This window comes from Narcine bancroftii, chromosome 5, assembly GCF_036971445.1.
Source record: "Narcine bancroftii isolate sNarBan1 chromosome 5, sNarBan1.hap1, whole genome shotgun sequence".
In the NCBI taxonomy this organism is placed as follows: domain Eukaryota; kingdom Metazoa; phylum Chordata; class Chondrichthyes; order Torpediniformes; family Narcinidae; genus Narcine; species Narcine bancroftii.
This window is the reverse complement of record NC_091473.1, coordinates 65,378,693-65,395,942: the sequence shown is the minus strand read 5'-3', so window position 1 is coordinate 65,395,942 and position 17,250 is coordinate 65,378,693. Positions and strand designations below refer to the sequence as shown.

Sequence of the window (17,250 nt, the reverse complement as noted above, 5' to 3'; positions counted from 1 at the left end):
CTGCTGTGTAGCAGTGGCTCTTCTAGATGCATGTTCTTCTTGTGACTGCATGGGTTTCCTCCCACAACCCAAGGGCTGCAGGCTGGTGAATTAATTGTAGGTTCCCTTGAAGAGTTTGGAAGGAGTTGAAGAGATTGTAGGGAGGATAATAGTAAAGGATTATTGGGTGCCTGATGGTCAGCATGGGCTCAGTGGTCCCTGGAGCTAGTTTCTCAGCTGTATCTCTGACTGAAGTTTCATGTACCCATGAAGTCAATTTAATCAAAATAGAACATAGTGAACAAATATAGTTAAGTTTCAGTGTTGCAGATCACTACAGAGAAGATGGTATAAACCTGTTTCTTGAAGTTTTCCAACTTATTTCCTTTCTCTATTGTCTGTGCTTTGCTTTCATTGCCTTGTAGCTTTAAGATACATGGTGGAATATCAGATTGGTTAAATGCTTGCTCTAAGGATCTGATTTTCATTGAATTTTATTTTTAAAGATGTAGCATAGTAGAAGGGCCTTCCAGTCAATGAAACCCATACCACTCAATTAAATTACCAACCAACCCACCCCATACATTTTTGAAGGAGAAATCCGGAACACCATGAAAAAACCCTTACAGGTTATGGGAAGAATTTACTAACTCTTTACAGCGCCACATTCTAACCCTGGTTGATGACGTGTAATAGCGTTGCACTCACTATACCTTTTTAAAATTTTTCACACTATGAACCATACTGACCAAAATACACACAAACATTTCCCTCTTGAATATACGCAGTGTCATTTTCTCCCCTTTTCCCCCCTCCCTCCTTCACCCCCCCCCACCCACTCAACATTCAACATATATGATACATTAAACCCATTAAACAATGTCATCACACAATGAAAATAAACAAGAAATTTGTGTCTTCTACTCGCTCCCTAGGCCTTTGAGGCAGCATCACTGGTAGTCGGATTGTGTGGATCTCATGGTTACTCAGTTGTGTAATCTCATTGGAGGCTGCATCCCACAATCTGGGAAAATTAAACAAAGATGTGATTAATTTGTTAAACATGGCTTAAGAATACATTTGCAAATATATAGTGTATGCATCCTACTTCCCAACCAGAATTTTAGGTGATGCAGGTCGACAAGTTCCATGCAATGTCTCATACTTGTTAGCACACTAATCTTGTTTACTATGTAAGCACAGGTTACAACTCATTTGAAAACTATGATCTCTTTTTACTATGTTATCGAATGATCATGACTGTATAGTGATGGTTTCGCGAACCATTCAGATTCGGGTTGGAGGTAGGAGATGGGGTGAAGGGGGAAACATCTGCAGAACTGACAATTTCACCTTGTTTTCTGCAGAGACTAAGAAATTGACCAGTTAATTGCGGTTGACTATGTTATTAGATGCCTATCCTGGGTTCCTCCTGCCTGGAAAATGTCTTCTTAATGCGCATTGTAGGATTATCCTAATGGTGACAAATGGGAATTTCCACTGAAGGTTTTTCTTTATCTGATCAGGCATTTAACAGCTTGACCTATAAGCATCCGCATTTTTCATCATGTCACAGAATCTATTCATTCTTTTAAGTAAACGGATTTTCAGTTGAATAGCTGGGTAACTCACCATGGCCAAAAATCATGTAAACTTCCAGATGTGATTGTTGTGAAAGAGGATGAAGGTGACAGCTTTGTGTTGGGCTGCCCATTCTCCATTGGGGACCTTTTGAATACTCCACAGCATGGATCCTCAGATGTGGGTTGCTGATGGTTTTGAACATAGTTTCATTGTTACATTCAACATAATCAATGATTGCATTTTATTTTGTGTTCTATTAACCAACCAATTTTCCCCTGCAACCGTGTCTGCCTGCCCCACAAACAAGCCTGCAGCTGACGTGGACATTTACCCCTCCATAAATCTTCGTCTGCGAAGCCAAGCCAAAGAAGCAAAAAGAAAGATTACAGTGCCAGTGACCCAGGCTTGAATCTGGCATTGTCTAAGGAGTTTGTACCTGGATGAGTTTTATCTGTGTTCTCTGCATTCTTTCCACCCTCCAAAAACATGGGGCTGGTAGGTTAATTGGGTGTAAATGGGCTGCATGGGTTTCATGGGCTGGAATCTGCTTCATCTATGCTGTATCATTAAAATTGAATAAATTAAAAATAATATATCTTTTTTGTGCTGAAAAGTGAGGGTTATCATCCCTTCTATTTTAATAGATACAATAAGCTGAGTAGAGAAGTTCGAGAATTGGCACGCAAGATCCGAGACATTGATGCGAAAGACTCTTTCCGAGCCAAGAGCACTGGCCAATTGGTGGAGAAACTGTGAGTGTTTCCATATCTAAGTAAAGAATTAAAAGCAATAAATCATTTTCTATTGAACTGATAGATTGGGGGATAAGGACATAGATATACTTGTAAATAGAAAGTGAATTTTGGTTTGATTTTGAAAATTAACTTCTCTTTCTTTTTTATTCATTCCAATCAAAGTTTTGAATTACACTCTTTAGACTTGTGCCCCCACTCATCCAGTTCCCCATCCTATTGTCTAGAATGACTGAGGCCAACTACACTTCACTGCTCTTGTGAGATCAAGTATATCTTGATAAACCCAGAGGTTTTCTTGAAAGGCATTGCTTTTTCTGTAATGGTGTAGCATATTTGTCAAAAAATTAAGTGAGTTCAAAGAAGGCATCATCACAAATTCTGTTTCAGTTTAAAAAAAACTTTAAAATTAAAAGGAACATTTCTTTGTTTAATTTTAAATTGAGACTTGGAATTGAGAATTTAAATTTCTGTATAATAAATTGAAGTTTAGTTGCAGTTGGAAGTTGATTTCACCCAAGAGAATTGTGTACAGAGTAGTGCCTGACATTCCACTGCATGACAGGGGATGCTTCATTGTATTTTAAATGAAATGCTAAATCTGGGTCTCATCTGTCTTTCAGTTTGTTTTACAATCTAATGGCACTCTATGAGGTCATGAAATGGAACCTCTAGCACTTAATCCAACCACAGCTGTCAGGTACTGCACACATTTCCGTGCAATTGACTGTAGACTTCTGGCTTTTTGACAGGGAAAAATATCTGGTTCTGATGGGAATATATTACTTTTCCTTCTTGCATTGGAAATAAACCCCTGCTTTGTTTATTTTTAAAAAGTAGAAAAAAGTTAATAACCAGTATCAGATAAGGATCGTTAGTTAAGATTTTGATGAAATAAGTTTCTGTACATGTCCTCCTTAAAGTGCAAGCAAAACATTTTTCCCCACTTTCCCAGTGTAAGAAGCAACATACGGCATTTACGCCTCAGAGAATATGAAGATTTCACTCCAAATGCTGAAGTCAACCAGAGGGATGTTGGATTGGCTTCATATTTTTTAGTCTGTCAATCACGAGATTTGTTTTACCAACACCAGCAAATGTTAGCAAATTATGATCCCTTCAAATTGTGGTGTTTCTCCATTGGATGGCGTGTTGGTGCTGAGAACATCCTGTCATTGGAACAGCAGGTATATCTGGATCAAAATTAAACTGAAGCAGAACTAATGTTTTGGGTTGAACACTCTTTGAGCACTTTCGATTTGAAATGTTAACCCTTGTGTTTTTTTACACATCTGCTGTATTCCAGAAAATTATTCCCAATTTCCTGGAATGCAGTCTATGTAAAAAGATTGGAACAGGAATAAGGGCTCATTTCCATTCTAGCATTTTACCTCCTCGACCCCTAGTAATTTTCACGGAGTGCCTGTTGTCTAAACTGGAACTGCAGGCAATTCGTGAACAATGGGCTAATAAATAGGATGTCCAGCTTATTAAAATACTGCTCTTCCAGTATTCTGTCTGGACTAGCGATGTGATATGGATATTTGAAGTTTTATTCATTCCTGTATGAACAGCTACTTCTGCAAGGTAGGGAGTCACTTCAGAATGGAAAAGTCATGCAAGTTCTATGTAAAAAGAAACACAACATATCTGTTTCACTTCTTGAAGATGTAGCCTGACCTGTTGAGTATCTCCAGAATTTTGTTTTTATTTTAGATTTCACCAGACCTGGAAAGTCTTGAGTGTGCGTGGGTTTTGCTTGATCAGTGCTTTGGAAAATTGGGGCACATCTAAAATTTGGTGTTGCTTTGTACATAGGTCTACAAATTAAAAACAAACAGTTTTAAAGCAGATTATCACTTTTAAATCCTAAACCATTTCATTATTCTTAATGAAATAATACTACATTTAAAGTGTGACATGCATGAAATTCTTTAACTTTTTTTGTCTACCGTAAGGCAGATAGAGAGTCACCACTTTGTCCAATACCTTTTAAGATTATGGAGTGCTTAGATAGGGTGGATATCCAGCACCTCTTTCCTGGTAAATACCAGAGGACATTGGTTTTAAGGTGAGTGGAGGAAATTTTAGTGGAGATGTCAGAAGTTTTTTTTTAAGTGGCGGGTGGGTGTAAGGCATTGCCGGGGATGGTGGTGGTGGCTCAAATGGTAGGGACAATCAAAAGGCAGAAAAATAGAGGGTTATGTGTGTGAGATTGGAAAGGATCAGTTTGTTATGGAGTAGGTTTACATAGGTTGTCACAACATCATGGGCTGAAGGGCCTGTACTGTGCTGTAATGTTAAGATGGAAGGGTACAAAGTAGAGCTTGGATAGGAAGACAGCTTTGTTTTACCAGCCTGCTCAGATGATGGGCTTAATGGCTTCTTCCTCGCCTTGCTTGGATTTGCATGATTTTTATATCATTCAAAGAACATCCTTGCAGAGGGTGTTTTGTACGTTTTGCATGATGATTGCTGAGGGGAAGTTGAACTTAATCTAGATTCTCTTAATCTAGATCCATGAAGATATCAAGTGAGAGAGGGAAATGAATTCACCCATTCACAGTGGGTAATCCTTTTAACAACATGCACAGCATTTATTTTTAAGTATAAAAAATGTTTGAACGTTACCTCTCTGCCACTCAGCCTCTCAATAATTCCACCTGTGTCATCTAGAGTCTTGGTATTCCTGGGCAAGTGAGAGGATAAAAGTAGGATTTGCTGTTTTTTTTTTGGTAGTTTGAATCAGAATCCAGATTTATTGTCATGAACAAGTCATGAAATTTGTGGTAGCATCACAGTGCAAACATTCATACTATAACCACCTTACGACATTACTATAAAAATAAAATAATAATAACAAGAGTAGAGCACGAAAAGTAAGGCAGTGTCTTTGGTTCATTGATTATTCAGGAATCTGATGGCAGCGGGTAAGAAGCTGTCCTTGTGCCACTGAGCCCTCGTCTTTAGGCTCCTGTACCTTTTCCCCAAATGGTAGCAGAATGAAGAGGCACAACCTAGGGAGGGGGGTGGGGGTGGGTCTTTGAGGATAGAGACTGCTTTCTTAAAAGACCTTGTGTAGATATCCTCGATATCTACATGAGGAGGTGCCTGTTATGTCGCAGGATGAGTTAACAACCCTCTGGAGTTTATTCTTGTCCTGAGAGTGCCTCCATACCAGGCAGTGATGCAACCAGCCCGAATGTTCTCCATGGTACTCGTAGAAGTTTACGAAAGTCTTCAGTGACATAGCGAATCACCTCAGACACCTCACAGAGTATAGCCACTGGCGAGCCGCCTTTGTGCATCAATGTGGAGGCTCCAGGACAGATGCTTGGAGATGTTGACACCTAGGAATTTGAAGTTCTTGACCCTCTCCACTGCTGAGCCCTTGATGAGGACTGTGTCGTGTTCCCTTGACTTTCTCCTGAAGTCCACAATCGTCGTCTTGGTTTTCTGACACTGAGAGCTAGGTTATTGTCATTACACCATTCAACGAGCTGATCTATCTCCCTCCTGTACTCTTCCTCTTTGCTGTTTGTGATTCTGCTGACAACTGTGGTGTCATTGGCAAACTTGTAGATGGCATTGGAATTGTTCCTGGCTACACAGTCATGGGTGTATAATGAGTAGAGCAGTGCACTGAGCAAGCATCCTTGGGGTGTGCCTGTGTTGATGGTCAGTGAGGAGAAGATGTTTCCAATTCGTACTGACTGTGGTCTTCCGATGAGAAAGTTAAGGATCCAATTGCAAAGTTGGGTACAGAGGCCTAGAGTTTGTAGCTTCTTGACCAGCACTGAGGGAATAATGGTACTGAAAGCTGGCTGTAGTCGATGAAGAGCAGCCATATGTATGAGTTGCTGTTTCTGAGGTGATTTAGAGCTGAGTGGAGAGTTAGAGATATTGCATCTGCTTTGGAGCGATTGTGATGATAGGTGAATTGCAGTGGGTCCAGATCTTTGCTTAGGTACGTGTTAAATCTGGCCATGACCAGCATCTCAAAGCATTTCATCACAGTAGAAGTTAGTGCTATTAGGTGGTAGTTGTTGAGGCAGCCCATGCTACTCTTCTTGGGTACCAGGATGACTGATGCCCTTTTGAAGCTTGTAGAAACCTTTGATTGCAGCAATGAGGGGTTGAAAATGTCCGTGAACACTCCAACTAGGTGGTTAGAGCAGATTTTTGGTACCCTGCTAGGTACGCCATCAGGGCCTGATGCCTTGATTGATGTTCTGATGTCGCTCTCAGAAACAAATATCACAGGGTCCTCAGCCTATTCAGGGATTCTAGTAGGCATTCTTCTTTTCAAAGCGGACATAGAAGTGTTCAGCTCATTGGTTAGTAAAGCAACACAGTTATCTATAGTGTTTGCCTTCACTTTGTGGGTGGAAATGGACTGCACTCCTGGCTTGTATCTGTCTCTGTCAAACCTAAAAGTTTTAATCTGTTGCGCCCAGAAAAGTTTCTTCCTGAAGGTTATAGTTTTAAATTTGCTGCAGACTTTGTTTTAGCTACTTGAGATTGAAGAAACTGTTGCTCCTTTTAATTATATGCTTTCATTATTGTGTTTAATTATGCAGCATTTCAAAATACTTTAAACTGTTTCAAATTGGGGGATTTCTATGCAGTTTTCTGGCTGAAAATAAAACAATTCTCAATGCATGTCAATACTTCCTCCTTCTCTTAAAATTCTAGAGAATATAAAACTTCAATACAGAAAGGTCTGGCTGTTTACATTTTGCTTTTCAAGGTAATGAATGGACCTTCTGTAAAGTATTTTGGGACTGCAGAAGTGCTAGTCTTTAGTTCCTTTTATTTGTCTGGGTTTCTTGATTGATTTGATTATTGAGGAATGAAATTTGAAATTAGAGTTTTGATCTATTCCTATGATTAAGAAGATGTCTGGTATGTGGACCTTCATGTGACAGGGGATTGATAGCCTTGAGGTAATGTTGCAACTCTACAAAACTCTGGTTAGACTACACTTAAGAGTATTGCATTCATTTCAAGATGTTGCCTGGATTGGAGAACATATCATGAAGCAAGGCTGGCAAAACTAGGGGCTTTCTCTTAGAAGTGAAGAATGGTAAAAGGAGACTTCAAAGAGGTGTCTTAGATTGAGGAGTCTCAATGGGTTGGATAACCAGCAGTTTTTTGTCAAGGTGACAATAACAAACACCAGAGGACATCAGTTTAAGTTGAGTGGAGGAAAGTTTAGGAGAGAAGTCAGGGCTCAGTTTTTTTACCCTGAGAGTGGTGGGTATTTGGAATTCAATGACAGGAGTGGTTGTGGAGGCTAGTACAAAAGGGATATTCAAAAGACCCTTTTAAAAGGTACATGGATGCAAGAAAAATAAAGGGTTATTAGTGAGAGGAAGGGAAAAATTAGATTGATGTAAAGGTAGTTTATATAGGTCAGCACAACAACATGGACTAAAGGGCCTGCACTGTGCTGTAATGTTCTATGTTTTAAAGCAGACTATTTGTTTTATGGTGAAGAACTGTTTATGTAAACTTAGTAAGAATAGAAGACGGGTCAGGGTGCCAACTTGCTTTAATTGATCAGAACCTTTGTCACAGTCTTGTAAAGCTGCATTGTTTCACAAAGAATGCCATTGGTGCTTGTGGTTATATCCAATCAGAAGGCCATAAGAAACTGAACTAGTTGGCTGGTCAGTGACTTAAACTTCATCATTCAAAATGATCCTAGCATAAAGTGCATGACTTCATTGTGATTCAAATATCTGTCACTCTCCACATTGAAAATAAAAAATTGGATGCAGAAATAAGCAGAAAAAAATCTGGAATTACTTGGCAGGTGGGAACATCAGTTGGAAGAAAAACATAATTTCACCGATGCTGAGTGTTTCCAATATGTGCTATTTTAAGTTAAACAAAGTCTGCAATACTGGAAATGGGTGCAATTAACCAACATGCTGGAGAAACTCAGCAGATCAAGTAGCATCCACAGGAAGTAAAGAGTGACCAATGTTTCAGACCTGGAGTCTTGATCAAGAATAAGAAAAATAAACAAGCAAGCACCCAATTAAATCTTGTTCCTGATGCAAAGTTGGTTACCTTTCACTTCCTCTGGATGCTTCTAGACTTGTTGAGTTTCTCCTGCACATTTGTGTTTTTCATGTGCTATTTTTAACCTGTAGGTTTAGTTCCACTTTCAATTAAATAGTTCCAAATGGATTTCAATTCATTATTTAGCTAGTTGTCTTCTTTGGAGAAGGACTAGAAGAAATTCAACTAAAGATTTACACCTGAGATCTGTAAATATACAGAAATATGTCATACTTATTTCTTAGGTTGTAAGTGATTTTCTCAAGGGGAACACAGCTATGCCTTTCTGCATTCTAGCATGCCATACCTAGATGGGAGGCAGGCTTCCAAATAACTGCAATACACTTTTTGGCCACTGCCAATGCAATTTTAACAAATTTAACTTGATATTTAGATAATTTCAATGTTGGTCTTAGCCCCATTATATTTCCCAGTAAAAACAATTCTGGGTTTTGTGGACTTGGAATTCCAATAAACTGTTCATTAAAAAAATAAATTCCTAAATCCACCCAAAAATGTCTCCCTTTGGAACATGACCAAGTCATGTAAAAGAAAGTTCCTATCACCTCGCCATATCTAAAACATTTATCTGATAAGGCTGACTTTAACTTATTTAATTTTTGTGGTGTGAGATATAATTGATACAAAAAATTGGATTGTACTAATCTATACATTACAGTTATTGTATGTGTCATTCTGCCCTTGCATAAATCAGACCAGTTTTGCTCATCAATACTTGCATTTAAGTCTGATTCCCATGTCTGCTTAGGGGGTCTTGTTTGAAATACATTGCTTTTTTTTCACAACTTTATTTATTCGTTCAACAAGGTTATTACATACAGTAAAAAAAAGTACATATTGTGAACAATTAAAAAAAATATTTTATAAAAAAGAAAAGAGAAAAAAAAAGAACCCCTCCCTCTTCCCCCTCTCAGCCAGCTCTCTTTAGGAGAGCCAAAAAAAACTAAAATATATTTACTAAAATCTAATCAAAGTAAATTTAAATGAAAATATTCTGAATATTCTGAACATATTAAGAAAAAAAGAATAATTATCTGTAAAACATATGTGATTTTTTTCTATTACCAAACAAGTTTTCATTTCATTATGCCATCTATTAATATCAATCACATTAGCGTATACATTTTTTTGCTACAGATAAAGCTAAATATATAAAAGCAATCTGAAATTTATCTAATCCCAAATCTTTCAAAGGCTTCAGCTTACTCAACAAAAATATTGCCGGGTCTAAAAGTATTTTAATCTTATACAAATGTTCCAAAAACAATTGAATTGCTTTCCAAAAAGATTGTATATGTACACATAACCAAATAGCATGAAAAAAAGTTCCAACCGAATTACCATATCTAAAACAAGAGTCTGATTCACTAAAACTTTTCAGGTGTTAAATACAGTTGATATAAAAAATTGTAATTAACCATTGCATAACGAATGTTTATCGATCTAGTAACACTATCATGACAGATATCTAACCAGTCATCCTCAGAAAAAATAAAATTAATATCCTTTTTCCCATTTAATCTTAGATCTATCCCATCCCTTTTTTTCCACACTCTCCTGTAATATTTGGTACATCAATGAAATATATCCCTTCTTTGGTACAATCACAAGAAAAGATTCAAATCTAGTCAATTTAGGTAAAATCATATCTCTACCAAATCTTTGTTTTACTAAAGATCGAAGTTGATAATAAACAAATAAAGAATTCTCATTAAATACCAAAATCTTCCCCCATTTGATTAAAAGATAAAAATCTACCTTCTTTAAAACAATCCCCCAAATTTTTTATACCTTTTAGATTTCCAATGTAATAAACATTGATTATGCATTGAAAAAGGAATAAGTTGATTATATAATGGTGTTAAAGTCAATAATTTACCCTTAGAACCCATCGTTCTATTTTTCCTCATCCATAACTTCATTAAATGCTTTAGTATGGGCACATTATATTGTTGTAATAAATTTAAATTCCACCAAAACAAAAATTGATGTATTTCAAATTCAAAAATATTCGCCATTTCAATTTTATCCCAACTAGGGGTCTGTTCCAAATCCATTAAAGAACTAATAAATTTAAATTGAGCTGCCTCATAATAATTTTGAAAATGAAGTCAACGTAATCCTCCTAATGCATATTTCCAAGTTAAATTATTCAAAGCTACTCTCGGAAATTTACCCTTCCATAAAAATTCCCTAACCATTTTATTTAAATCTTGGAAAAAATTCTTATTAAGTAAACACGGAATTGACTGAAACAAATATTGTAGACGTGGAAAGATATTCATTTTAATTGTATTTATTCTTCCAATTAAATTTATAGGAAGATCCTTCCACCTAATCAAATTAGCTTTGATCTTTTTCATTAACGGTATATAATTTAATTTGTATAAAGATTGATAATCAACATCCACATTTATAGCCAAATATTTAATTCGATCAGTCCACTTCAAATTAATAATATTCTTATAAACTGAATAATCTCCTTCACCAATCGGTAAAATTTAACTTTTTTCCCCAATTAACTTCATACCAAGATAAAGATCCATATTGTGTTAAACACTCCAAGTGTAAAAGTGACTGAGCTGGTTTTGTTAAATACACCAATACATCGTCAGCAAATAAATTAATTTTGTACTCCTCAACTAAAACTCTCATACCTTGTATCTGTGTATTTTGTCGTATCAGCTGTGCTAAAGATTCAATTACTAATGCAAACAAAGCTGGAGACAAAGGACAACCATGTCGAGTTGAAAGGGTTAATTTAAAAGGTTCCGAGATCTGTCTATTTGTCAATACCCTGGCTATTGGTTTATTATATAAAGCTTTAATCCAACCAATAAAAAAAGGACCAAACTTAAATTTCTCTAAAACTTTAAATAAAAAATTCCACTCAACTCTATCAAAGGCCTTGTCTGCATCGAGAGATATCACCATCGGATGGTCAGGGCACTGTCGATATTTATTAATCAAACTAATCACTCGAAGAATATTATCTGAAGCATATCTATTCTTTATGAAACCTGTTTGATCAACATGTATCAACTTAGGTAAAAATTTAGCCAATCGATTTGCTAATACTTTAGCTATTATTTTATAGTCTACATTTAACAAAGAAATTGGTCTATATGAAGACACCTTTAACGGATCTCTATCCTTCTTAGGAATTACAGTAATTAAGGCACTAGAGCATGATTCAGGTAAATCATAATGTTCATTAATCTGTCGTATCACATCTCCAAACACCGTAGATAAATCATCGTAAAATACCTTAAAAAAAAAAATTCAACCGAAAACCCGTCATCACCAGGTGATTTTCCATTTGGCATTTCCATCATAGCCAATTTAATTTCTAAATCAGTAAAAGGAGCCTCCAGCTCCATTATGTCGTCTTCTTCTAATACCAGTAATTTCAACATCGATTTAAAAAAAAAAGAATCAATTGATCCACTCTCCTGATTTTCCTCAGAAGTATATAGTTTCTTATAAAATGAGTAAAATTCATCATTAATCTCATGAGGTTCGAATTTCATCTGACTGCATTAATAACCCTTGATACCTGTTCTTTCTTTAACTGCCATGCAAGTACCTTATGTGCTTTCTCACCCCATTCATAATACTGTTGTTTAGATCTATTAATCAAGCATTCAAATTGATAAGATTGCAATGTATTGTATTTCAGTTTCAATCTAGACAACTCTATCTTCTGATTTTCTGTCACATCTCTCTGAAATTCCTTTTTTAATTCATCAATCTGTTTCTCTAATTCAAGGCTCTCGGTCAAATAATTATTTTTAACCTTAGAGGTATAACTAATTATTTGACCTCTCAAGTAAGCTTTGATAGCATCCCACAATATAAATTTACTCTGAACAGAATTAACATTCTCTTCCAAGAAAAAAATTCAATAAATTCCACTTTTTTTAACAACGTCGAATTGAATCTCCAACGAGAAGCTGCATGAACTTTTTCAGAACTCTCATAAGTAAAATACAACAAAGAATGATCTGAAATTACCCTATTTTTATATTCTGCCTGCAATATTTTCCCCTGTAAATGTGCCGATACGAAAAAAAATTAATTGTAGAAAAGGATTCATGTCTAAATGAATAAAAAGAGAAATCCTTCTCTGTTAGGTTGAGACGTCGCCAAATGTTCACTAAATTAAGATCTTTCATCAAAGCTCAAATTTGAATTGCCATTTTGGATTTTTTAATATTTTTTGGAAATTTATCTAATAAAGGTTCCAAAACACAGTTGAAATCTCCTCTAACCAAAACATTTTCATTAGCTTGTCCCAGAAGCAAAAATGCATCTGAAATAAATGCTTCATCATCTACATTCGGTGCATGAATGTTAAGCAACGTCCAAAATTCATTAAAAATCTTACAATTCAATTTAAGAATATGTCCTGCATTCATTTCCATTGATTGTAATTCAAAAGATAAATTTTTATGTATTAAAATTGCTACTCCCTTAGCTTTAGAATTAAATGAAGAAAAAAAAACATGTCCAACCCAGTCCCTCTTCAATATCATACTTTCTTTTTCATTCAAATGTATCTCTTGTAAAAAAAGCAATATCAATTTTGATCTTTTTGATATATGCCAAAGCTCTCTTGCGCTTGATCTGGTTGTTTAATCCCTGAACATTAAAAGTAGTAAACTTCAAATTTGACATATCTAATATAATTACTAAATACCAAAAATAATCACAAAATTAATAATAACAAATAAAAAAATAATCTTATATATAGAACCGGCAAATTAAAATATATAGGCCCTCCAAATAAAAATAATATTCATTAATAAAAAGAAGAAAAAAAAACAACAAAAAAAACTACCAAAAGGTAGTAACTCCCTAAAAAAAACTGGGTGTGGATTACCCACTAGTGACTGATGACTAACAAAGAAATTAGTGCAATCCCCTCCTCCCCAGCCAGCCAATCAAAAATATTAACATATTACAAAAAAAATATTCAGCCTTGAGATTCCAATCTAGATGGTGAACTCATTTCAAAAGTAGATGAACTTTTCCATTCCTGTTCTTTCCATTTCTGCCATTTTTCCCATTTCCAAGATCATCAGATTTTCTTTTAGGAGATAATGTTGGACTTCTTCTTTGTCCTCTGACATCTGGTAGCAAATTAGCAAAAACCATTGCCTCATGTTCATTCTCAAAGAATTGAGACTGATAGTTACCATAAAACACTTTCAACACAGCAGGGTAACGAAAAGCATATTTGTAACCTTTACGCCATAAAACGTCTTTAACTGGATTAAATTCACGTCGACGTCTGATAATATCTTGACTCAAATCAAGGTAGGAGAAAACTCTACTATTCTGAACCATCATTGGAGCTTGCCTTTGTCTTGCATTTTGAACTGCAAGTCAAAGAATTGCCTCTATATCCAAACAGTTCAAACAGCGAACTATTACAGCTCTTGGAGGTTGACCAGGTAAAGGTGTTCTTCTTAAAGCTCTATGTGCTCTTTCCAATACCAATCCATCAGGAAAAGACTCTTCCCCTAACATCTGGGGAATCCAATTTTTAAAAAATTTGACAGGATCTTGACCTTCTATACCTTCTGATAAACCCACAATTTGCACGTTATTTCTTCTGCTTTGATTTTCCAAATAGTCTATTTTTTTTGTTAATTCTCTTTCCCGGGCTCCTAAATCTTCAACTGATTTTTCCACCTTTATTATTGTTTCTGTATTGGATTGTACCTGTTGTTTACATTCAGAAAAGGAAGCTTCAAATTTTTTAAAGTTTTCCCAATTTTCTTTAGCTTCTGCCTTAACCACAGTTAAGTCTGAACTCGTATCAGTATTTATTTGAAACCAGCTGATTCAATTGACCAGTAATGATATCCAAATAAGAAGCAATACCTTCAAATATCGTGTAAACAGGTTGAGATGCAATTTGGAATGCAGGATTCGGTTCCACAATTTGTAACTCACTTTCTTCCAGCTCTTCTTCCATTTCCTGTATACTGGTAGAGTAAGGTAAGTCCTCTTCTGTTTGTACTTCAAAAGGCAGCATTCTAATTGTTTTGCTGTAAGTTTGGACACCCAACGATGACCCCCCGACTTCCTCAGGGGGTCATCGCTGTCCTTCCCCCCCCTGCAGACCATTTTTAAAAAATAAAATTACGGAATCCTCTGTAATTAGCAGCACTACACAAACCCCCAGTCGCTATAGACTGTGTGTCTAACGTCACAGCTCTCTTCCTCCGCGCTCCCATCTCTTCCAATCTTCCAACAGGGTTATTCTTTGTGACAAGCCTCCAGGCTTGTGGCCAACTTCTCGGGAGTGCGCACCTTCTTCCACAAAACGGGTCAAACTAGCGCCATCTTGAGACTGGCGAGTGGCTGTTACTTTAACTTTTGTCCCCACCGGCGATCGCTGAAGCTTGGGGATCACTGAAATAGAGTCTGAGGTCGTTTAGGCCCCAAATCTTATGCACTCTGAAACTGTATTTTCTTTTGTAACTGAGGCCTAGTTTTTTTTACATTAGTAGCCATAATGGCTCACCAAAATATCAAACTAAAAATTAATATTTTAAAATTAAAAATAAAAGGTTAAAAAACGGGTACTTAAAAGTCTGATCAGAGGGCAGGGATTACACGTCTAGTCTCTACGCCATCTCGCCACGCCCCCCCCAAGAAATACATTGCTGAAATGAATTTCTTTGTGTTTCCCTTTCAAATTGGGGTCTCCACATCACTGCATATTGATTTTAAAAAAAAACATTTTTGGCCCCAGTTTTTCCCTTGTGTATGCTCCTAATTGAAAATAGCAGAAGATTGTGTTGTTCAGGATTCCATATTTATTTTTTAATTGTTCAAATGATATAAATTGCTCTGCTCATAACCATCCTCAATGTACCTGATCCCTTTATGAGACTGTCTCTAAAATTTTATTACCAATTGTAAAAGGGATAAGCCTATTTTGAATTAGAGCTGTTTTAGCAGATAGACCTCCTTTTGTTCTAATTGCACAGTTTATTTTATACCAAATATTAATTATGTTTTAACATGGGGGGGAGGGCTTGTTTCTCACCAGATAATTAATTTTGCTTTTCAATTATATATAACATTTCTGCTGTTCTGTCTCCGACTTTAGTTCTATTTTCAACCATGCAGGTTTGTCTCCTTCCTCAAAAAAGGAAGTAAGAAATCTCATTTGAGCTGCTTGGTAATTTTTAAAATTTGGGAGCTATAACCCTCATAAATTGTATTTCAGTGTTAATTTTTCTTTGGAAACTTTGGACATCTTGCACTTCCAAAGGAATTTTCTGACATTTGTTTAACTCCTGAAAAAACCTATTAGTTAATGGAATGGGCAATGTTTGAAATAGGTACTGAACTCTTGGAAATGTATTCATTTTGACACAATTAACTCTTTCAACTAATGTTATTGGTAAAGCTGTCCATCTGTTCAAGTCTTCTTCAACTTTGCTAATTAACGTTCTTGTGTATTTGTTGTCCTTGATATTGACAGCTTTTTTCATTTTGATTTCTTCTGCAAATATCAAAATTATCTTTATTCTAAAGACTGGATTATTATTGAATAGTGGTGATTTCAGAACTGATCCTTGTGGAACTCCACTTGGTTCCATATTATGTTTCCTGCATTGGATTTTCTCCCCTGCTCCACTTCTATGAGTTGATGGTCCGTTTTTAAATTTTACCTATTCATGTGATTGAAATTTTTTTGTTGTATCTGGAGTCCCTCTAGCTTTTCATTTTCTGTGTTGGTTTAATTACCAATCCTGATCTTTTACCTATTGTTATCGCAATGTTCCTCGCTATGTTTGAAATCTCCCAATATGCAATTGCTTTTTGCTCTAGCTTCCTTGAATCATAATGAACTGTGTGCATTGCTGTTTAACAGATCAACTTTAATAGGATTTGTTCTTTGATTAACCATGTTTTAAAACTCCTGTTCTCTATTTGGAGCAAGAAACTTGAAACATCAACAGAAAATCTCACTGTAGGCAGCATCAATTTCCCTGCCCACAGATGTTGCCTGACCTGTTTAATGCTACTGACATTTTTTGTGTTTGGTTCACTGTTCATCAGTGTATCTTCTTCAATTCTCCCTCCACCAGTGGCAAAAGAAATTCACCAATATCTTTTTAAAATTAATAACTATTAATAATAATATAAAATCTTACTTTACTCTTAAGCTTAACCCCACTATGTGTGTGTGTGTGTGTGTGTGTGTGTGTGTGTGTGTGTGTGTGTGTGTGTGTGTGTGTGTGTGTGTGTGTGTGTGTGTGTGTGTGTGTGTGTGTGGCCGATCCAAACCATTACAATTCAGACTCAATTCTGAAGAGATGATTTTAAAATTCAGTCTTAGAATTCTTTTGCGTTGAAACTTGGTCTTTAAATTGCTACTCAAAAATTCTCAAACTCATGAATTCTTGTATATTTGCTTTCAGAGAAATATTTCTTCATATGAATGATTTACCACAAATCCCCTCTCTTGCATGGAGGTTACAGAACTTGTATTTTACACAATGAGTTCACAAACCCAGGCAAGGGTTACATGAAACGACCATTTAAAAATGGATGCGATGGAACTGCCCTCTTTTGACAAAGAGACAGTGAAGTAGCTCTTTCTCTTCAAAACCACTGATTCTGTGTTCCTCCAATGAAAAGGAGAACATAGCACAACAGTGCCTCCCGCACTGAAGGCTACTGCATTTCTGACTTCAGATGAAACTGGTGCAATATTAAAGATACTTTCCTGCCATCGTAATCACATGACATGACATCACAGATGGGTTCTGTTTGAAGTTCCTCTCTTCCTAAATTTACAAGAAAATGCTTCCAGGCT

At 36.1% G+C, this 17,250-nt stretch overlaps 1 protein-coding gene across 2 annotated transcripts in view; it reads left to right on the top strand.

Annotated features, from left to right (window-relative positions):
- The window catches only part of imp3 (IMP U3 small nucleolar ribonucleoprotein 3), a 221,220-nt gene that overhangs the window by 18,054 nt on the left and 185,916 nt on the right, over positions 1-17,250 (top strand). For both annotated transcript variants that reach the window (XR_011357576.1, XM_069937635.1), the window contains exon 2: positions 2,208-2,315. Coding sequence is in view for 1 of the 2 variants with exons in the window: in XM_069937635.1 (XP_069793736.1) it covers positions 2,208-2,315 (108 nt within the window). In the remaining variant the exon portion in view is untranslated. The remainder of the gene's footprint in view (positions 1-2,207; positions 2,316-17,250) is intronic.